The sequence below is a fragment of the Parasteatoda tepidariorum genome, chromosome 3, assembly GCF_043381705.1.
Source record: "Parasteatoda tepidariorum isolate YZ-2023 chromosome 3, CAS_Ptep_4.0, whole genome shotgun sequence".
Classification (NCBI taxonomy): domain Eukaryota; kingdom Metazoa; phylum Arthropoda; class Arachnida; order Araneae; family Theridiidae; genus Parasteatoda; species Parasteatoda tepidariorum.
This window is the reverse complement of record NC_092206.1, coordinates 4955376-4972704: the sequence shown is the minus strand read 5'-3', so window position 1 is coordinate 4972704 and position 17329 is coordinate 4955376. Positions and strand designations below refer to the sequence as shown.

The following is a 17329-nucleotide window of genomic DNA, read 5'->3' as shown; positions in this document are numbered from 1 at the left end:
AAGTTTTTTATTAAATATATTTTAGAAGTCAAATATGTAGGATGAAAAATAGGTTACTATATTATGTAAGCACTAACACTTCAATGATTTTGGATTTGTGAAGATTGAATTAAAGGGATTTTTGAAATATTAGATTTCAGAAATAAAGTATTTAATAGATTTGTAATAAACATAGGTAGTTATTCTGTTTATTTTAAATTCAAACTTCTAACAGTAGTTTGTTTTTATGATAAATGTACTTTTTGTCATATTTCAAAATAAATAATTAGAATAAGAGTTTAGTCTCCAACAAATTAATACCTTTAAAAGTTTCACAATTCTTTGGGGTTAACTAAAAGCTACGAATAAAAGTTAAGAATATCATATAAATGAGCTTAAAGTTTTTATTTTAATACTTTTTTTAAATCAATTATTGAAATGTCTCAATTCCGAAATGTCATATTTGGCAGTCAAGAGTTTGTGAGCAGATTGAGCTGGTCTCTAAAGGGGGCAAGATATCTTTAAAACTGTAAATTATAATCAATTTACTGCCCAAAAGAAAATAAAAAGCACTCTTTAACTGAAGAATAATTTTTAAAATATAACTCAATCATCAAAAACTAAAAATAATAATCTAACCATATAATAAATAAATCTAAATGTAAATGATAGAAAACCGTAATTCAACATAATAAAATAATAACTTGTAAAAAAAAAAAAAAAAAAAAAAAAAAAAAAAAAAAAAAAAAAAAAAAAAAAAAAAAANAAAAAAAAAAAAAAAAAAAAAAAAGAAACTAAATGAAAAGAGAGTGATTTTCATTTTCATGATCCCCATCAGAATTTAAGAAATTTTGCTAATAAATGTCAGATGATATTGCAAAAAAAAAAAAAAAAAAAAAAAAAAAAAAAAAAAAAAAAAAAAAANAAAAAAAAAAAAACATTATTTTATAATTAAGAAGTATTACTTAATTATGCATTTCTTACATTATGTATTACTTCAGCAAATTTGTAAGATTGGTTGGTAAAATAAATGATGTAAGATTGTGTAAATATAAACAAAAATTTCCGGTTTTACATGTCTAAATTTGGGAAAAAAATAATCAAAGAAGAACGCTTGAGTAAGTAGTATATAAAAATTTTAATCTCAGTTACAACTAAATTTTAACAATGCAATCAACAATATTTTGCAGTTCAGAAACACTATTTTCTAAAAGAATGAATTTAAAAAAAAAAGAATGAATTAAACAAAAAAAAGAATGAACCAGAGCATAATCCTAAGAATTATAAATAAAAACAAAATAGCATATAAAATTAAAAAAGAAACATTATAATAAAAATACAACTGCAAAATAATTATATGAAAAACACCAACAAAGTTATTTCCGTGAGGAGTATTCAAATCAAAAAGTTTTTCTTTTAAGTTATAACCAAGAAATAGAAAAAAAAACTCTCGTGGGCAGCTTTCTTCATTCTTTGAAAGAGGCCTGAGGTTTTCTGTCTCTGTAGTTAGCACAGATGTGTCAGGCTTTAGTGAAATCAACTGAAGATCACAGGGAAGCATCATTTTGATTCTGTACGCATCTTTTTATTCTGGAAAGAAAAGTTACTTTATTGAATATATTTAGAATAATAGGAGGGAATTAAATTATGCTCCTAAAGTAAATCATGCAAAATTAAAAAAAAAATATATATGGAAAATAAAATTTCTTAAATTGGGTTCGTTGAGCCACTGTGGCTCAGAGGACAGAGCGATCACCTCCCTATGGTGCGACCTAGGTTTGCATTTCAACAATATGAATTCTGATCCGAGTTTGCACCTACCACATTTCCGATGTAAAATATCCTCGATGGTAGATGGATTATGGGTTAGAGTCCCCTTGCCATTGGGCTAACCATGTGGGATTTTCTGTTCTATGTAATGCAAAAGCAGGTTTCCATCAAAAAATTCTTCCAAAGGCTAAGTTGTCCCAATGGTTGATCCAGGAGTTTCCTTGTCTTCTGCGTGGAGTTCAAAATTGCAAAGCTATGGAGTTGAATATTGATAAATTGTGAACTCAAAAGCAGGTCAGCTGCTTAAAGATTTCGATAGTAAAATAAAATTAAACAGGGTGTGTTGATTTAAATCAATGCGACTTCAAACATAAATTAAATTCGTTTTAAAAAAAGTTATTGATAAATTAATTAGTAAAATGAATAAAATAGAAATAAATTATTATTTGTAATTCTACAAACACTAAAATGAATGATGTGTACTAATAGGAAAATGCGGCAGTACCTAAAGCATAATTCAAAATTAATTAAATTTGACAACAACAAAATTCACAACATTAACAAAAATTTAACAATTTATTAATTCAAATTTAAGTTTAAAGTAAAAAAGAAATAACTTTCTAACAAAGAAAGAGGAACGACAAATCGAAAATGTATCTCCACGAAGACAATCAAACATATAATTTAAAATATTAAACATGTAAGTTGTTTTATTAAGCAGGGTGCAGAGATAAATTATGAGTGTCCCTCCCCTTTCATTTCATTCAAAAGAGAGGCTGCAACATCCTCCCACCAAAAAAATTTTTCTTTCATATTACATTAATAAAGTTATTTTTAATAAATTCAAAGAATGAATTAAATTTAAAACCATTTTAGCAAACTGAAGTTTTATACTTAAATCTGACGTTAAAATTTTAACGATTGTTATTAAAGATAAAAAATGCTAACTGAATTCAAACATATATGGGTGATTCTTTTTAAACATGACAATTCGTACCAAAAAATTTCTTCATATTTAAAGACTTCAAAATAATCTAAAATTTTTTTTGTATACTTCTTTAGTTACACTTATTAATATCTTACAGACAGCAGTGTAGTTTATTAACATTTGCTTGAGAAAAAAAAAATAAAATTGAAATTCACCAAATCTTGAATGCCAGGAAAATGACATATTAGCTTAGAAGTTTAAAATAGTCATTTTAAGTTAATAGTAAGTAACTCAACTTGAGCCTTTATGTTAGATGGACCATCAATTGCTTAAATTAATTCTTTTTATTGACTGTAGAAAGAATCAAAAAAAATTTTGTTGCTGATATGTACAGAATAAAATTGTGTATAATAATCAATCATTAAATAAATAAATAACTTTGATTACATCTGAACATATTATAATCATACGTAAACTTGGTATTAGGTTAATATTTGCTTCCCCTCCTTACAGTATTAGCGGTTAAAAAAAAAAATTCTGGGAACACTTCAATGTCTTGGCATTCATAAGCCAGGATAATGACAAATTCGCCATTTTATAGCATACAACTTTACTTTCATATTTTGGCTTAAGACATTTATATTCTACAGAAAACAACAAGATTTCTAATAACTCAGATAAATTTATGTAGTTTATGTTATTAATGATTTCAAGAGGCCAGGAAAATGACAACCCAAAAACCTACTCAGCTTGAAAAATTTTTTGAAAAAGATTTTGAACCAGAAAATTGGTTCTTTATTCATACAACAAGACATGTTCATATAGGAGGGTACCTAATCAATCTATTAACATAAGATATTGATTGCTGGCTCTATCTATTTTGGTTATAAACCACTAAATAAAAGTATCCAGGAAAATGACAGATTTTCTTAGGATAAAGAAATTACTGACAGAAAAAATTATTTTAAACGAAGTTTTTGTAAATAATACCCTCTGCGTATATTCTAGAAATGCTTACACCGGTTGAGATAAAAAAAATTAGATATAGAAAAATTTATGGAAAGTTTTGAAGCTAGTTATTATTGGAAACATTGTTTGTGACATGAAAGAAACATGAAATTTTGAAGTTCAATTAAATTTTTTAACTTTACAAAACAGTCAATGCTAGTGCAAAGTCATTTTAAAATGCTAACAGCAATGCCATTTATTAATTTTTTTTAAAAAAAAAGTTCTTTTAGTATTATAGTATTAGATCTTGGAGCAAGGCAGTGAATTGTCAGTGTCGTGCATATCATTTTTCAAGCACAAATCAATATTTAAAGGCATTAATACAAATATCAAAATTAAACCAAGTATCAATAAATTCAAATCAAATAATTTAAATAGGTAAATAATGTAATGATCAATAATAAACAATAATAATAATGAAAAGAAATTCAATCTAATGAAAAGAAATACAAATTAGTTTATTGTTCGTTATTCTATGGCAACAATATCAGTTTCGTGATTGGATGTTTTAATACACTACTGAAGGTCTTGAGTCTAACTACTCTTCTAAACCAGGACCTTTTCACCTAAACCAGGATAAACCATTAGCTAGCTTCCATTTTAAAGGGGGTAAATTCTCATCTTTCAACATAACAAGATTACCTACTCGTAAGTAATAACATTGCTTTTGCCATTTAAATCTAGTTTGTAACTGTGACAGGTAGTCTTCAGACCATTTTTTTCTAAAAGTTTTGCATCAGATGTGGAACAGCTATCTCTTATTTAAAGAAAAAAAATTTCTAACTAAATTATTATCTGCGATCTCAGATAAATAACAGCCTATAAGAAAATTCCCTGATGTAAGAGCTTTCAAATCTAAAGGGTCAGTATACACGGGTGTGAATTTAAACATGCCTCAATTTGAGTGATCAAAGTAAAAAATTCTTCATAGGTAAGAATTTTCTTGTTTAAGATTCATTACTTTAACAGAAGGTTATCGAAGTCCCCTATGATGCAGAGTGGCACTAATAACTTTTATAACTTCAGTGTTTATATAGTAATTAAATTTGTCACTAGCTTTCAAACACAAATTAAAACAAATTTGAGTTCTTTACTAGCCCCAACTCAATCAGTCCCGTTATCCGTGTAAGCTTTCCTCTCCGTGAGGTAAATCGGCATAACAAAGCAATATCAGTTGATAAATCAATAGTGATTTGTAAACGAACTTTCATCGTAAAACAAACAAAAATGCAACACTAACTATAGCTAGCAAAAAATTGGTAAAAAATACCCCATCATTTTCACTTGGTTATGTTTTTATTTTTTAATTATATTTCAATTACAATCATATTTATAAAACTTTACTAGTTATTAACTAAAGTTCTTAGAAAAATCTAATTTTAATAAAGAAATCCATTTTAAATCTAAGAAAAGTTGGAACTCAATGATCCAAAGCCACAAAGGCCGTCTCCAGGTCCCACACAATGACAGGCAACTGAAGGATGACTAATTTTAAAAAGAATAGAATGCTTAATTTTTACAAAATTTTTTTCAATTGAATGAGAAATCTATGTTACTCACAATTTAACTACTGCAAGCATGAGTATGTTTAAAAAAAAATTTTTTTTTTTTTATCTTACTTGAAATTTCTTCAACTCCATTTGCAAGGAATGTACTTTGGATCTTTCTTGTTCTAAAGCAGTATGATATTCACTTAACTATAAGAGATAGGAAAAAAAGAAAGATATTAATTTTAAAAAAAACAACTCAGATTTTAAACTAAGATCTAGTCGTAAAAATAATAATAACTTAATTACTTGATCTGTTAACTCATCTTTCACAGAAGTTAGTTGATCTATTTGCACAAGTATTTCAGCCTTTTCACGCACTAAACATGAATTGAAGGAAAAAAACTGTCAACAGATTTGAAACATGCAATATATTTAACAAGCAATCAATATTAGTAATTCAAACAAATCATATCAAACTGTTCACCTACGTAATTTTGTTAGTTCCTCGTAAAACTACATTTTGGGAAACGCTGAAGTTTTACACACATTACATTGAAGAACAGAAAAAGTTTCGGCAAAAAATTTGGAGCTAATCGATAACCAACACATGCTTACAACAGTATTAGGTAAGACTGCTCACATTTTAATGTACACGCATTAATCGAGACAATGACATAAATTATTAAATACAATAAAAACTCAATATAATTAAAAAATATAAATTTTATTCTGATAATAATAATGATAATAAGAATAAGAATAACATTAAAAAATAAACATAATTTTTTTTTAAATAAAAAAAATTTCTTATTCCTTTTTATTAAAATTTTTTTTTCCGATCAACATTTTAAACTGCTTTAAAGACTTTATTGAATGACTAAAGACTTGAATAATTTTACAAACCATTAATCAAAGCCATTTAAGAAATTCAAAGCCAAAAAGTTCTCATAATCTAAATATCACAATTTGAAACTAATCACAAAATATTTGAATTCACACAAAAATCATTGTACTTTGTTAAAACTCTGTAAAATAGGTATTTATGATATTTTCTTGTCATCCTTAAAAAGCATTATTTTTAATAACCTTAATAATAATCACTTCAATCGCTATTCTTGTTTCCATAGCAACAGACGACCTCAGACATTGTGGCTGGGGAGTTCTTAACCCTAGACAAACTATACATCGACTTAAAATTATATTATCATCAGTAAATCCACTTTTAACATTAATACATTTAAGCACCAAAATGAATAGTAATGATGATCATGCATCTCCTTCCCAAACACCAGTATTGATATTTCAGAAATTTCATTTTGAACGAAAACAGAAGCTTTAGATCATTAGAAGCTTTAGATTAAATCATTAATTAATCTGAACAAATTAATTTGCATTAAACATTACAAAAATGTCAGTAATAGGTAAATACTGAGTTTTCAGCTAAGGAATAACATTTTTATGAAGCAGAAAACTGAGATAATAATGATACAAAAAGTACAAATATTTAGAGCTGAAATTCTCTATGACATAAATTTTTTTTAATTATTCTTGCTGCATCAAAGTTTAATTAAAACTTTTTGTATTTTTCCATGAAAGTTTGTTACAATAGGTAAAAAGTCAACTTACTTTCCCCAGATTCTAATATTTGGTACAACTTTTTGTTTCTAGACTTCACATTTTTAAGTTCTTCCTATAAAAGCAAATATTTTGCCATTACATTTCAATGCTTAAAAAGAGAAACATATCATTTGCATACAAAGACTTAGCTAAAATATTTCAATAACACAGGCTTCATGAAATATAACGTTGCTTTGGACCGTGACAGGGCCCATTTTTCATGAAACTTACCATGATATATGATAAATTCTTGAAGAAAAATAATAATAATTTAAACTTTCCCTATCAAAAAAGATTTATTTTGAACTATAAAGTCCATTATTTAGTATAATGAGCAAAAATGGGAAATTATGATTAGTTAGGGTTACGAATAGCAATCAGAGTTTGTGACATTTATATTATATAATTATTTATACTTTTAACAGAGGAAGAAAAACAAATATTTATTTAAAATAAATAATAATCTTGGCAAAAAAAAGAGAAGGGAAAACATATATAAATTCATCAAGCAAGTTATTTCATTATGTGTAGTTTATTTCATCTCCTAAAAAAACATAGTTCTTTCCTATAGCGAATATTTTTGAAAATGATTCCCTTTATTACCAACACAATTTTCTTTTAATATTAATTTTGATTCCCCCCCCCCCTAAAACTTAAGCTCTACTGAAATTTTTAAATGTAACAATGACTCACGAGAGATTATGTTCAAAAATAAAGAAATAAAAGCTTGAAAATTAACAAAACAAATTACTTGGAACTAACAAATAGTAAATAAAAATAGTGGATAAAGCATACTTTTAATTTCTGTACGCTTTCATTTAAGGTAGCTATTTCCTCATCTTTCTTCCGCATGTCCTCTTGATATTGAAGAAGACGTGCTGATTCTATCACAGGCTGAAGAAAAATAAAGAGGTATTAATTATACAAAAAAGTAAGAATTCATAAGCACAATTAAGCGAATGAGCTTTAAATTTGTTTAAAAATTCAAGTTCCGGAAATACAGAAAACCATTTTGCATCAATAGTTGAACCATATTACATAGTTTAAAGATCTTAAATGAACATAGAATCCATACCCTCCAACATTTCAAGATTTCCTATATTATTTTTTTCATTCTCATATCATTTTGGTCAGATTATTAAAACAATAAGAATTTTTATATAACTTTAAAACACCACCAACAATATATCAGCCCTTTTATTTACTTATTTAAATGTTGAGATGGACAAAATTCCTTGAATAGAAATGAAAATTCGCATATGAAATTAAAAGCATAGACTTTTGAAAAGTTCACTAAAAATGTAGTTTGAAATTTAGGTTGAATAAAAAAAAAGTTATCTAATTCGTATTTTCTTTTCTTTAAGATAGCTTAATTTCGATCTTGTTCTTTTTTCCCCATATCCTTTTAGAATTTCTAGATGGACATCTTCTTGCAGACATAGAAATTAGAAGAATCAATCACAAACATTAACAGATATAATCAATTGCAACAGAAATATTTTTATCACATCACTTCAGTTCCTTTATATGCAAGGCCGTTGTTCAGTTTGAGGGATCACTCACACTGTAGCATGTGATTCATGTATTTCTGATCATCATTGAGATAAAAGGGAAACCTGTTGAGTGAGTTTTTTACAGAAGTATATGTTCAGGGCTGGCCTGCGAGGTGTAAGCCTAGTAAGCGGTTGCGTAGGGCACCTAACAAAGATGGCGTCGGAATTTGGTAAGGCTAGGTAATAAGAAAAAACTTTTTATCATATTATTTTTCCTTTTTTTATTTTATTTTTGAGCAAAATATTTCCGAATATCATATATATTTTAAAATTTTTTACCATGGAGAAAATGTTATAGCAATCTATATATGGAAATCTAATGGTGTAACGTTGGGCAATTACGATGGGTGATTGAAGTACTCCTACTTTTAGTCATTAAATTTTCACAATAATTGAATTTTACATAATAATGCAAAACAATTCCTGAAAAAAAAATTATGAATCGGGTTGATAGTTCACAAATTACCCACCAGATTTGCCCGACATGACACTATCAGATTTCCATATATTCCGATCGCTACCTTTTTAAGCGCAACAAAACATTTTAAAATACGGATATTTAAAATGCCATCTTCAGATAATTTGCTCCCCTCCCACTAAAAAAATTGGTTTTTAAGAAACCAGCATTTAAATTTTCTACACTAGATGACAAAAGGTTTCTGATGACGTAGATAACAGATAATTAAAACCTGTTAACTCTTTTTCAATTCAATGTAACAACAGGGTTCCTACACTATTTTGAGAAAACAATATCCTGACTTTTGCAAGTTTTTCCTGACCTTCTAAAATAAAATTCCTGACCGCCGTTTCCCACTCCAACAAAACTTTTAACATTGCAGTTTCAATTAGTAATAATATGCTACTTCATAAGTATCATATATTGAATAGGATAAACACTTATATATTAAAGTGAAATTGCATAATAGCACTTTATATCCCAAATTATATTTTCAGAAAACTTGTGAAACATATTTTTAATTATCAAGATTAGATTAAACTATTAGTGTGTTTTTGTAGTTAGATATGAAAACTATTTAAATAAAAAGATCAAGAAAATCTGTTGGATTATGGAAATATTATTTTATTTAATGTTAAGTGGAACCAAATGCAATCTCAATCAAATCTGCGAGATATGTATCAGTGTCCTCAAATAATATTTACTCTTAAAACATACTAGAACATTTGTAACATCAAGTTATTAATTTTTAAAAATCACCAATTCTCTTCAAACTGACTTTTCTTTTAAATTTTCTCAAATGTTGTCTGTAAACCAGTTATTCACACAAAGAGCAATAAACCTAGCAACCCTATCAAAAATTCCTTATCATTGGATAAACAGGAGGAAAATTGCTAACAGGACAGGTTCTACCAGGGAAAGAGGAATGTTATTATGAGGAAATTACATATTTTGAATTACAGTTTCCTTGAAACTTTACTTTTGCCTGTCAGTCTTTGAATGAATTATAGTTTTTTCCCCTGACTTTATGAATATGTGAGAAAAATCCTGATTTTATGAATATGTAAGAAAAATCCTGACTTTTTAGCTTAATTTTAGAATATCGTGACTTCTGCAGGTTATCCTAACCGTGAGGAACCCTGAACAAGAACATTCTTTTTCAGTCTAATTGATATTTTGCACATTGTTTTCCTTTTACTGTTTTTTAGGCTGTATATGCTACGTAAAATTATGCTAATTAAATGAAATAACTAGATAAATAAATAAGGAAATTAATTTCTCTGAATTTATATGAAGTTTGTTGGAAGAGTATTAAACATATTTCTTTCTATAGTATCTTTCACTCCTAAAATTATTTATACTTAATGATTTTTGTTTTTGAGAGAAATGTATCCATTTCATGAACTTATTTATCTCTTCATTATTTTAGAGCTTCATAATTCAATTATTCTGCTCGATAGAATTTAAAATAAAAGAACATTATATAAGCTGTTGGTACCGCCTTTCTATAAAAAAAAAAATTGTGGCAAAGTTCATACGCACCTGGAAAAAATTCAAAACTGGTATCAATTTTGTTATAAAAAAGCTGAACATTTTCTTAATATTAGCTTCCATTTTTGAATTAAAGTTTCATATACTCCACCTTCAGATTTACAAATATTTATTAAGAGAAAATCAAAATTTTTTGGTAGCAAATATAACAATATATAAAATTATTATTAATATCACTACTTCTTTAATTTTCCAGGTGTGTAAGAGCCTCTTGTAGATTTTGACTTATTTTTAAAATCGAGGTTAACATTTATTTTACTCTGTTCATATTTATTACAACCCTAAATGGAGAAAGGCATCCAAAATATTTTTGTTTACACGAGAAAATCAGCTAGGACCGGCTCTGAATATATTACACCAATCAGTTTCTCAATCTCCCTTGTTGGCAATTGAAATCTATGGTCCCAAAAGTTCACCAAATCTTTTAAACTTTTCAGTTTAATCCTTTGTTCAAATAATAAAGTTTGAGGGGTACCTATAAATTTGGGAGCCTTTGGCCAGGACCTCACAAGCTTTATTGAAAATTTACTCATTCACTTTGACTCGTACATATACATAAACACACTAAATTTAAGTTATGATAAGTGTAAGTAGATACTTATGCCTCACATTAATTTTGTACTGCTCTTGCTTCTGCTCCTTTGTAATGATTTTCTCTGCATCCTCTTCAATTTTGTCAAAGAAATTACATTCTTCTACAACTGGTTGCTTTACTAGAATTTCAAAATCATCTAAATCTGTACAAATAAAATAGTGTTGTCAGCAATGAAAAAATAAATAAATAAAAAATTCAAATTCAATTGGTAATAAATAAAAAATAACAGTTACCAGAAGCTTTATGAAAAGACCCCGGGGCATTCTGATATGATTCCAGGCTTTGGAATTCATCTAAACTCATGGTCCCTTTTTCTTTCTTTTGATTGTTTTTCTTTTTCTTTTTATTAGAGTTTTTGTTTTCACTTTCTCTCTGAATAGCATCATAAACCTAGAAGTTAACACAAGTTATTTACTCCACCTTGAATTAAATTTATTGATTCAAACTTCAATGTCAATAATTCAATAAAGTTTCAAATAAATGAAAAAGAATTCTTGCTAAATATCATAAGTCATGTTCAACCAAAATTAAAAATAGCAACGAAAACTCAACTCCAGAGTCATCATAAATCGTAATAAGAATGTGTTCCCCTTTTGTCACTAACACTCACTTGAATGAGACATTGTAGGATAACCATGCAGGAAAGATTAGTTAGTTTTAGCCAGGTAAAATTTTTGCCATTTTGATGATACCTTTATCCAATATTACCAACAATACTTTAATGTTGCTTCCAAAGATGAGTAAATTTTTTTAAAACATTATTTACTGTCTTTTAATTAGACTCAGAACTATATTAATATATCAGGGATCTGCCAAGGTTTTTTTTTTAAGAGGTACCTATTTTGTGAAAATTTAAGACATGATTTGTGAAAAATAAAACTTGTATTAAAAAAATCAATACATAAACAAGATAAAGTAAGAAAATATTTTTAAAAACTGTCACCACTAATAAAAATTATTTAACTGGTAAATTTCTATGTCTTTTTTCCCATATATTCAAAAAAAATTTTACTATTGTAAAATTTTGGGCTTAAAATTTTATCCAAATTTAAAATTACATAAAAATCATTGTCCATAGTTAAATTTCAACTTGAATTCAATAAATAAATGCATTTAACAGTACTAGCACTAAAAGTTATTTTCATTATGAGAACATTTTAAAATTATTTTGTGAAATGATTAAGTTAAGTGATTTAGTTTCCTTAAAAAATTTGTGAAGGTACCACTAAATGGTAATAAATTTGCTTGATAAATTTGTTTGTATAAGTACTTGGAAGATTACTTGAAATCTTTATTGGAGAATTCAATTAGGAAATTAATTAAAATCGCATTTTTAATTTAACCTATAGCCATAAATATTTGAAGAAAAATTTAATAGCTTCTAACAATAAATGGAGAAAAAAAAAAGAAGCAATTTATAGAAAATCATGACAACTTGTTCAAGCATTGAGAGGAGTTAATTTCTCTATAACATTCAAAATTTTACTGTGGTATTCTTGAGAAGCTGCTTGAATAATTTTTTAGAACTTTGTTTTACAGCTTTTCAAATAAAGCATTCTTTTCTACAACAGTACACAAAATCGCAATTATGCTAAAATACAAAAAAATCACTATTCTTCTACTTTAATAAAATGTTAGAAAGGAATAATGTTTAACAATTTATAATTACACTTCTTTTGCTAAATAAATATACATAAAACATTGTAAGCGGTGTTATTTAAGGAATCTACACCTATGTAACTGCACCAATTTTTAAAAAAAACTTCCATTGTAAAAAACATTTATCAAGTTATATAAATTTCAATTGAAGTTCCGAGAAAACTAAACAATGAAGCATATAAAACATTACATCTTTCTTTTCTTCATAATCTATTTTGCTCAAAAGAAGTGCTTCCTGCAAATCTTGCTCATAGGTTTCAGAAACAAACTGAAAAATAAGAAAGATATATATTCATATTGGTAAATATTTCAACAATTTAAACATATACCTATGAAACCCAAACTAGATCAGGATATTTTTAACATATTGTGATCAACCCAAGCAACAATCAATTCCATTTTACACCCCAAATTTCACAATAGAGTTGAGTGTTTAACCCTCTGCTTACGATATACCATGTTGTACTATCACATGTGGTCCATATGTTGTACCAGCTGTAAGCAAAAGGTTAATCAAGAAGAAATTTTTTTTAACAAGCCAAAAATAAATACTCAATAATTCGAATGTCAGAAGGAGGTGGGGGGGGAGGTAATAGTAATTACGTTCGAATTACCTATCTTAAATAAACTGATGATAAACATTTAAACTATGCAGCAGAATTTAACAAAACACATCAAATATAAGGTGGTTGCATAATCTGATTAAAAAGATAAATTAATGCATTTTGAGAATTTCCCAAGTTTTTTTTAAAACTTTTTTTTGGATAAAATTATACTAACACAATTTTTCAAAAGTCTCTTCAGAAAAGTAATTCAATACTGTCTATTTTTAGACTTTTGAAAAAAAAGTTGTAATAATATCATTTACTTAAGAGAATTTTTCAGCAAGTCATTTTTATCAGTTTAAACAAAAATAAAAACAAAGAATAAAAAAATAAAATTGCTTGATTAGTAAGAATAACAATAGCAATATTTTGACTCTTACAAACATTAAATCTTTTTATTAGATAATGTAGTTTTTAAAAGACACTAACATAATTTGTTTTTATAAACATAAATATTTGCAAATAGCCAGTATTTGTGGTAGATAATATTTGTAGAAGACTATTTCAGATACACCAAGTGATGTTTTTTCTAAATTTAAGGAAATTCAAAATAATGTGAGGCACTAGGACAAAGTATATCATACTGTTTGGCAATAAACGGCTCTATACTTGATGGTGGTTTTCGCGATAGTTTTATTTATTTTTAGGTGAAGATAATGCTTGGGAGGGAAAAAAATTAGTCTCCGCTAGTTTCTGGTTGGTTTGAGATGATTGACGCCATCCAACAGCGAAATGGTCCCGCAGCGAACTATTTAGAAGAGCCCAGTAGAACATCGAAGTCAAGCATCACTGGCTACGGTCAGTGTGGGGGTGGGTGGCCACTTGGATCAGTCTACGAAGGGATCGAAGGTGTGAGGTGGTGGTCTTCATTGAACTGTTCTACTGTAAAGTGCTCGACTTCGTGCGCAGGTCGTCGGGCCACCGAAGAAGGGGTTACCTACCACCCCTCTGCAGAGGATCAAAATTGTGATGGCATGTCTTCGGATCATCCTCAGGGATGTTTCCCCAGACTGTCCCCAATAGCCCATTGTGCATCTCTAGTGCGACACAAATAAAAAACTAAAACTATCTAAAATTAAGAAATACATCACAGTAACTAAAAATAATATTGGTAAAGTGATTAAAGTTATACAAAGCAATAATGGAGGGGAATATATTGAAATAATGTTGAGAATTTCTTAACAAATTATGGTAATGAACACCAGTTCGAATTTCGATTTCAAGCCCTCGGTATGAAGTACCAAAGAATAAAAATAGAGCCTTGGTAGAAATAGTTTGTATAACTTTCAATAATTTTTATCAAAATTAATAATATAATTACTGACTTACTTCACTATCCTTCTGCTTCCATTCTTCCCATTGCTTTTGGCTGGCATTAACTACTTTCATATTACCCGAACCAGACTTATGCTTTGACTTATGAGTTCCAAAAGCAAGGTTTTGTAGCTGTAATTACAGAAAAGATATATTTAAACCTATATGACCCCAAAACTAATTTTAGTTAAATATTTAATTTAAAAAAAAATCATAGAGTTTTCAATATTTTTATGGCTGATTTTTATAATAATTGACTACTATTTTGGAAGAGAATTCCTTCATAAAAAAAAAATAATTACTTAGAAAATTATCATTTTAATATAGTGTTACAATAACATCGTTAATAATGTTTTAAAAGAATAATTTAAAAATAAGAATGAGATCTTTAATTTCGTTTAATCAAATATATTTTTGAGCCCTTGGCAAGAATTTTTTCGGGTTTTCAGTGACAAACCTCTCTAGCACTAATGTCTTTCTGCAAGGTACTTTTGATAATAACAAATATACACAAAGTTACTAATTTAAAGTAATAAAAGCATTGTGTTTACAAAAAAAAGAAAGAAAAGAAAAATTAACAAGTTTCTATTTGGACAAAATACAATTGCATATAATTTTATAAATTGAATAGTAATTTAATTCTAATACTATTGGCGATATTCCCGCATTTTCTAAGGAGAAAATCACACTAATAACCACACACTAAGTCCTTTTCTGTGATATTCTGTTTAGTTTCACATGGGCCGCTTGCCGGAACTTTCCAAGACTTAGCGATTATTCTGCCACAGATCAGAATATCCAAATCACCCCCAAAATTTCTTACTTCATAATTCTTTACCACAAAAGAGAATAGAAAAATCACAAGTATTTTCCCACTCCGATGCACAAGAAGGACAACTTTTGAATATAATTCTGCAAAGAAAAACTTTTTGAAAATTCTGGCAAAAAAGAAACTGAAGTTCTAATAAAAAAACTAAAGGAAAAATCTTTCTGCAGAACTTGGTAACGTTCTGCAACAATGTCTGTGTCGCAGCGATTTTGCCATAAGGTTTTTGAGAATTGACTGATAAAATATATTTAGTGGCTAGAACACTGATGATTATATAAAAATTACCATAATTGCTGTCAACATGTCTAAATACTTGGACATGCGTCTGTTATAAACTGCACAGAAAATTAGGATCTTCGGTGCAAGTGGATATTCATTCAAAAAGGTAGTGTAACCTTAATGTAAAGGTTGCAAACACAAGTATACAACATAATGATTGCATACTTGAGAATAAAAGAGAAACTAGAATTATAGTTTGAGTACAAAAATGAAATTTAAAATAAAATTGTTTGAAGAGGAAATAGCTTTAAATTTAAAAATAATTGCAGCTTTTTAAAACTACTGTGATTTTTTTATAAATTTAAAGAAAATCATAGTTAAATAAAATTAGACTATCCAATATTCAATATCAAGTTTCAGAAATTTTGCAAGTCAAAAAATAACTACACGCAGCTTTGCATATTATTCTTAATATTTGGAAAATGAAATTTTACTAACTTCAGATACTTCATTAGATGATTTTTTCTTTTTCTTAGATTTTGACTTAGAGTCGTTCGCATTTGTTTTGGAGTTGCCTTTACTCTTGCCTGGTAAACAATTACTCTGAGAGGATACATTCTGTTTCTTATCCAAGGATTCTGATACATCATCATCCTCTAGTTTTAAAACAGAAAATCTAGAAGCACAAGCGACTGCCATAATCTTTAAAAACAAAAGCAGTTTAGAAATTACGAATCTCTAAAAACGTTTGAAAAACAGAAAGAAACTAGTTTTCAGTTTGAAATAATTTCAACTAGTACTCAAATTGCAAAATTAAGTAAAATATTTTAACAGATGACTTTGAAATTATAAAGAAAAAGATTTCAATATTTTTTCGATTTGCTATGACTATTATTAAATAAACAAGAATGGTCTCGTTTGTCACCCTGTGGCCTAAACAAAAACAAAAGTTTTTATTAGATTTAATTTTTAATAACTGATACTTTAGATAACTGATATCGAGTAAAGGAACAGTTATTTTAAGTTCTTTTTACACTGACACATTTGAACCATTTGTTCACTAAAATGAACGCAATTACAGTTTTACACACTTTCGTCTTAAGCTATGCAGAAATAATCAGCTGGAAATGACTTAGGTAAATAAACAATATTTTCGTGATATAGGACTTCCACATTTAGATTTTTATTTGTTGTAAAGGCTTGTTCCAAAGTTCATGCAGAAGTTATCTGAGAAAAAATAAGTTGCATATTCGTCTGGAACTTAATAGCGACTTTTTCTTCTTTTTTTTTCTCAATCTGATTAGAAACCTTTTTTTTCTCCAAATAATATGGCTGGTGTTGCTACAGCTGCGTTAAGAGCTGCTAAAGCCGCTTTACGTGGGGAATTAAAAAAGAGAATTGCTAGTATTCCTCATGGAGAGCAACATCTTCAGTCTAAATTGATTACTGAAAAGGTATGTTTTTAAATCTCATTAATTTTAAAACCTCACACCAGTGTTGAATTTTTGAGACAAACGTCGAAAATTAGTTAAAACTGTCAACTAGTTGAAACTGGTTAACTCCGCTAAAAACATAATATGATTGTTTCGAAATCAAAATGCTTGTGAATATTTTATAGTTAATTTCAGCATTAATGTGTGAATATGTACAGATATATGCTTCTGTAAAAAATATTTAATTCTTGAAAATTAAAGTAGACAGCTCTGAAAGAAAGAAAAAAATTTCGCTTATATACGTGCGCAGGTCGTCGGGCCA

At 27.7% G+C, this 17329-nt stretch overlaps 2 protein-coding genes across 3 annotated transcripts in view; one reads left to right on the top strand and one right to left on the bottom strand.

Annotated features, from left to right (window-relative positions):
• Window positions 1-1098: 1098 nt before the first annotated feature.
• On the bottom strand, window positions 1099-16615 carry LOC107451884 (G kinase-anchoring protein 1). Of its 2 annotated transcripts, XM_043051117.2 has the most exons (10): window positions 16073-16615; window positions 14542-14658; window positions 12798-12875; window positions 11182-11338; window positions 10963-11090; window positions 7588-7686; window positions 6802-6865; window positions 5482-5552; window positions 5305-5382; window positions 1099-1569 (listed from the first exon to the last, which is right to left on the bottom strand). In XM_043051117.2, the coding sequence occupies exons 1-10, from the start codon at window positions 16271-16273 to the stop codon at window positions 1540-1542; spliced, it is 1023 nt and encodes a 340-aa protein (XP_042907051.1). In that variant the 5' UTR covers window positions 16274-16615; the 3' UTR covers window positions 1099-1539. The 2 variants fall into 2 exon arrangements, with proteins under 2 accessions (XP_042907051.1, XP_042907052.1); XM_043051118.2 differs by lacking the exon at window positions 12798-12875 and having other exon boundaries at window positions 16073-16528.
• An 86-nt stretch (window positions 16616-16701) lies between these two features.
• Window positions 16702-17329, top strand: part of LOC107451887 (5-formyltetrahydrofolate cyclo-ligase) — a 5743-nt gene continuing 5115 nt past the window's right edge. Inside the window, exon 1 of the mRNA XM_043051120.2 lies at window positions 16702-17028. Coding sequence (XP_042907054.1) covers window positions 16903-17028 — 126 coding nt within the window. The 5' untranslated portion in view covers window positions 16702-16902. The remainder of the gene's footprint in view (window positions 17029-17329) is intronic.